This window comes from Microtus ochrogaster, linkage group LG4 (genome assembly GCF_000317375.1).
Source record: "Microtus ochrogaster isolate Prairie Vole_2 linkage group LG4, MicOch1.0, whole genome shotgun sequence".
NCBI lineage: Eukaryota > Metazoa > Chordata > Mammalia > Rodentia > Cricetidae > Microtus > Microtus ochrogaster.
In genome coordinates, this window is record NC_022030.1 from 21,537,910 (window position 1) to 21,542,153 (window position 4,244).

General features: G+C 54.2%; 2 protein-coding genes across 4 annotated transcripts in view; one reads left to right on the forward strand and one right to left on the reverse strand.

The window, feature by feature from the left end:
• Positions 1 to 2,191, forward strand: part of Mag (myelin associated glycoprotein) — a 15,657-nt gene extending 13,466 nt beyond the window's left edge. For 2 of the 3 annotated variants that reach the window (XM_005361211.2, XM_026786272.1), the window contains exons 9-11: positions 302 to 398; positions 683 to 782; positions 1,672 to 2,191. In XM_005361211.2, coding sequence (XP_005361268.1) covers positions 302 to 398; positions 683 to 782; positions 1,672 to 1,836 — 362 coding nt within the window. In that variant the 3' untranslated portion in view covers positions 1,837 to 2,191. Of the gene's footprint in view, positions 1 to 301; positions 399 to 682; positions 783 to 1,003; positions 1,049 to 1,671 lie in introns of all 3 variants that reach the window. The other variant, XM_005361212.2, reaches the window with a different exon arrangement.
• Positions 1 to 4,244, reverse strand: part of LOC113457658 (zinc finger protein 420-like) — a 1,205,902-nt gene that overhangs the window by 322,676 nt on the left and 878,982 nt on the right. The gene's annotated exons all lie outside the window — the stretch shown is intronic.

The window sequence follows — 4,244 nt, forward strand, 5'->3', positions numbered from 1 at the left end:
CTTGGCTCAGTGGTAGAGCCCCTGCCTAGAATCCCCCAGTGAGGGGCTGGGGGCTTGGCTCAGTGGTAGAGCCCCTGCCTAGAATCCCCCAGTGAAGGGTTGGGGCCCAAGGAGCAAGCATTGGCTTAATACTTGGGCGGACATGGAGTTCAAACTCCAGTACAAAGAAAGCTCACTTTGTATCCGGTGAGCAGAGGCTACCTAAAAGTTTGGTTTCTGACTCCCTGGGGTGCCCTGGCAACCCAGGCATCCTCAGGTCTATCCATAGGCCTGAGAGTTCTTGCCCCTTCTCTGTCCCTAGACCGACTGATGTGGGCCAAAATCGGGCCCGTGGGTGCCGTGGTCGCCTTTGCCATCCTGATTGCCATTGTGTGCTATATCACCCAGACCCGCAGAAAGTGAGTACGCTGGTCTGGAGACGTGAAGACTCCGGGCAGGGTCGGGGGAGACTGTGGGGGGCTGGGATGAGCAAGCCAGGTAGTTCAGGACAGATGCTGTACTGGGAAGTCTCCCCGGGATGCTCGGCCATGTTGTGTGCTGCAGCCTCCTGGCCTGTTCGAAGCTCTCCACCTGTGAGCAAGCCCAGACACCCTGGAAGCAGCTAGAAAGGGAGGCACTCGAGTGTGGGGAGAGGGTGACCCAGGAGTCCCCAGTAAAACTGATGTGTCATGCCTCCCTGCAGAAAGAACGTCACAGAGAACCCCAGCTTCTCGGCGGGGGACAACCCTCACGTCCTGTACACCCCCGAATTCCGAATCTCTGGGGCACCTGATAAGTATGAGGTGAGGGCCACACTGCCGTGGCTCCTGGTTAGCTAGGGAATGTCACAATGTCAAGGTTGCCAAGGGTGGGGCTGGGGGGGGGCAGCCTCATGGGCGGGTGTTTGGAGGGCTGGTTTGGAGGGGAGGAGGTACCTTGGAGGCTCCAGAGGGCTGGAGAGGTGGGGCCTGGGTAGCCTCGCCCTCCCGGCCTGTGCCTGTGACTTCATTTCCTTCTTCAATAGTCCAGAGAGGTCTCTACCCGGGAAAGTCACTGAGAGCCCCAGGAGGTAGGTTCCAGGGGCCTCAGTGTGTCAGCCTCTGGGCCCTAGCCGGGGCTCGGGGCTGGTGTGCTTGTGTGTGTGTCCCAGTCAGACATCTGTGGCGCTCTTTGGTTAATCCCAGCCTCGCTCAGCAGCCCTGGCCTTGTCTACTCTGTCCCTCCGCTGTTTTCCTTTTTTCTGTCTGTGGCCATTGTCCTACTGTGTGTCTAGATGCTGGTGGGGCGGGAGTAGAGAGCTGGGGAAGTGGGGGGTCACACCCTCAGGATCTCCTCAATGAGGAGACCTCATGCCACATCCACAGAGATAAAGATTTATTGAACCAGGCAACTTGGAAACTTCTCAAGATATAATCTAGAGAGGTGTTCTGGGTTAAATCTGCACCCTAAGGTTACTTTCTCAAAGAGGGCTTCCTGGAGCCTGGAATTCCTAGGCGAATGTCAAGGTTTGCAATCAGAAGATAGCAGTGTTAGTAGGTGCAGGTGCTTGCAAAGGCCCCTACCCTGAATGGGACTCTGTGACTGTGGAACTCCCTGAGCTGGTGGCCCTGCAGAAATGGGTGCCAGCGCCCCAGGCTTTGCATGGGGAAGTCAGAAAGAACTCTGCTGATGGCTATCTTCTCCCCTCCATAGAGCAAGAGGCGCCTGGGATCTGGGAGGAGGCTGCTGGGCCTTCGGGGGGAGCCCCCAGAGCTGGACCTCAGTTATTCCCACTCAGACCTGGGTAAACAGCCCACCAAGGACAGCTACACCCTGACAGAGGAACTGGCTGAGTACGCCGAAATCCGAGTCAAGTGAAGCTGGGGGGCTGGCCCTGTGGCTCACCCCCTCATCAGGACCTTCGCTGGCCCCCACTGGCTGTGGGCTCCCTTCCTCTTGAAAGTGGTAGGGGTGAGGGCAGGAAGGGGCAGGGCAGGAGATAGTGAGGTCCTGGGGGTCTGGCCTCCCCCTCCTTCCCAGCTGTTCCTCCATGTCAACGTACCATGCCCATATTACAGCTCCCCTCTACCCCCCTTTAACCTCAGCTGTTTAGAGGGGCGTTCTGTCTGTCCATGTTATTTATTGCAGTCCTTTCCTTGTCTCTTGTCCCCCTACCTGGCCCTGGGACCTGTACAAAAGGGACATAAAATAAATGTCCTAATGTCACATACCAGTCTAGACCCATCCTTTGGAGGAAAGGGGTGTATCAGTTATTTTTCTCATGACAGCAACAAAACACTAGGCAAAAACAACTTTGGCAGTTACGTTTCTGTAACTCTGAGAGAATCTCATGACCAAAAGCAACTTAGAGAAAAAAAGGGTTTATTCTTTTATTTGTTTTTAAAGCTTTATTCATCTTCATTTTATGTGTATGTGTGTTTTACATGTGTGTATGTGGGGTCTGCAGAGTCAGAAGAGGCCATCAAATCCCCCCCGAACTGGAGTCACAGGCAATTGTGAGCTGTGGTGTGTGTGCTGGGAATCGAACCTGGGTCCTCTAGATGAGCAGTGAGTGCTCTTAACCACTGAGCCATCTCTCTAGCCCCAAGAAAGGGCTTCTTTTGGCTTATGGTTCCAGTATAGAGTTCATCATGGTAAGAGACACTTGGCAGCAGACATGATGGCAGGAGCAGGAAGCTGGCTGGTCACATTGTTTTCCACACACAGGAAACAGAGAGCGACAACAGGAAGTGGGGCAAGGCTCCACTCAAAAGGCTCTCCATCACCTCCACAAACAGCATCACCAGCTGGGGACCAAGTGTCCAAGTCCATGAGCCTATAGGAAACTGTTTTCATTCACACCACCCCAGCAGCTTAAAGTAATTTTGGCTCCGGGTTTGAGGGTACAATCCATCACAGCAGGGAAGGCACGGCAGTGGGAACCCGAGGTGGCTGCTCATATTACAGTCGGTCAGGAAGCAGTTTCTTTTCATCCAGCCCAGGACCACAACCCACGGTGTGACGCTATCACATTCAGGGTAGGTCATTCCCCCTCGGTTAAACCTTCTGGGAATTCCTCGTAGCTCTATTCAGGCGATTCTAAATCCAGTCACACTGACAGTGAAGAGGAACCACCATGAGCATCGGCCATCTTGTGTCTGGAATGATCTCAGAGCTTTTCTTTTCCCTCTGCTGGGCCCTGTGTGGGGGCAAGATCCTGAGCTCAGGACTGGCAAGCCACAGACTCGTCCTGGTCTGCCGCCTGGATGTCATCTAAGGATCATGCAGGCTCCCCATATACCTCAGTCCCCACCACTCCTGGCAGCCAGCACCCTGCTGGCTTTACCTAACCCTCCCTTACTCTGTGGCCCTTGCAGTTAAGGTGGGAACCATAGACAGACCTAGCATCTCACAGGTGTGTGTTGGCTGCACTGAGGTCCCTCACCACTACACTGCACTTCAAGCCTTCAGCTTTCCAAACAAATGTCAGGTCCCAGTTGTATACTGAACCCCTTTACAAAGACAGGGCTTTGCTGAGAAGGGCTGAGACCCCCAGCAAAAGGGCTGTGAAGTGTGTGTGACTATTTATGGGGAGATGCGGACAGACATTTATACACCCTCGATAGGGCGGCCAGGACAGACCAAATGATCTGACCCCAGCTCAGTGAATCGAGTTACTCAAAGACAACTGCACCCCTGAACAGCACGGGCCGTGTCTCACAAAAGCTGGATTGTCTCAAGCCTTGGAGGCAGCATGACTGGGCAGAGAGTCTCCTCTCCCCAACAGCTGCTACTGCTCTATAACCTTGTGGAGGGGCCTCCGGAAGCCAGCAGCATTTGGATTTGGGAACTTATTAGAAAGGCAAATTCATCCCCTTCCCCAGCCCCACTGTAAGACTCAAACGTGGCTACTCTCTGCGAAAGCTGATGGTCTCCGCTGTTGGAAGAGCAGGAGTATCTGAGCCTGGGAGGTTTAAGTAGCTTCTTTGAATCTCCCCATTCCTTGGTACCTGTAGAGTCCAGTTTTGAGTCACAAGCTCTGTGTCTTTGGCCACTCTATCACCACTGGGCTACCCTGACACTTTGGTTTGAACCACTAGCAATGCACAGGGTCCTGGGTCTTCCCCGCTTCCCTATGGCTTAGTCTTTCAGGATCAAAGACATGAAGGGGCCGGGCGGTGGTGGCGCACTCCTTTAATCCCAGCACTTGGGAGGCAGAGGCAGGTGGATCTCTGTGAGTTCGAGACCAGCCTGGTCTACAGAGCTAGTTCCAGGACAGGCTCCAA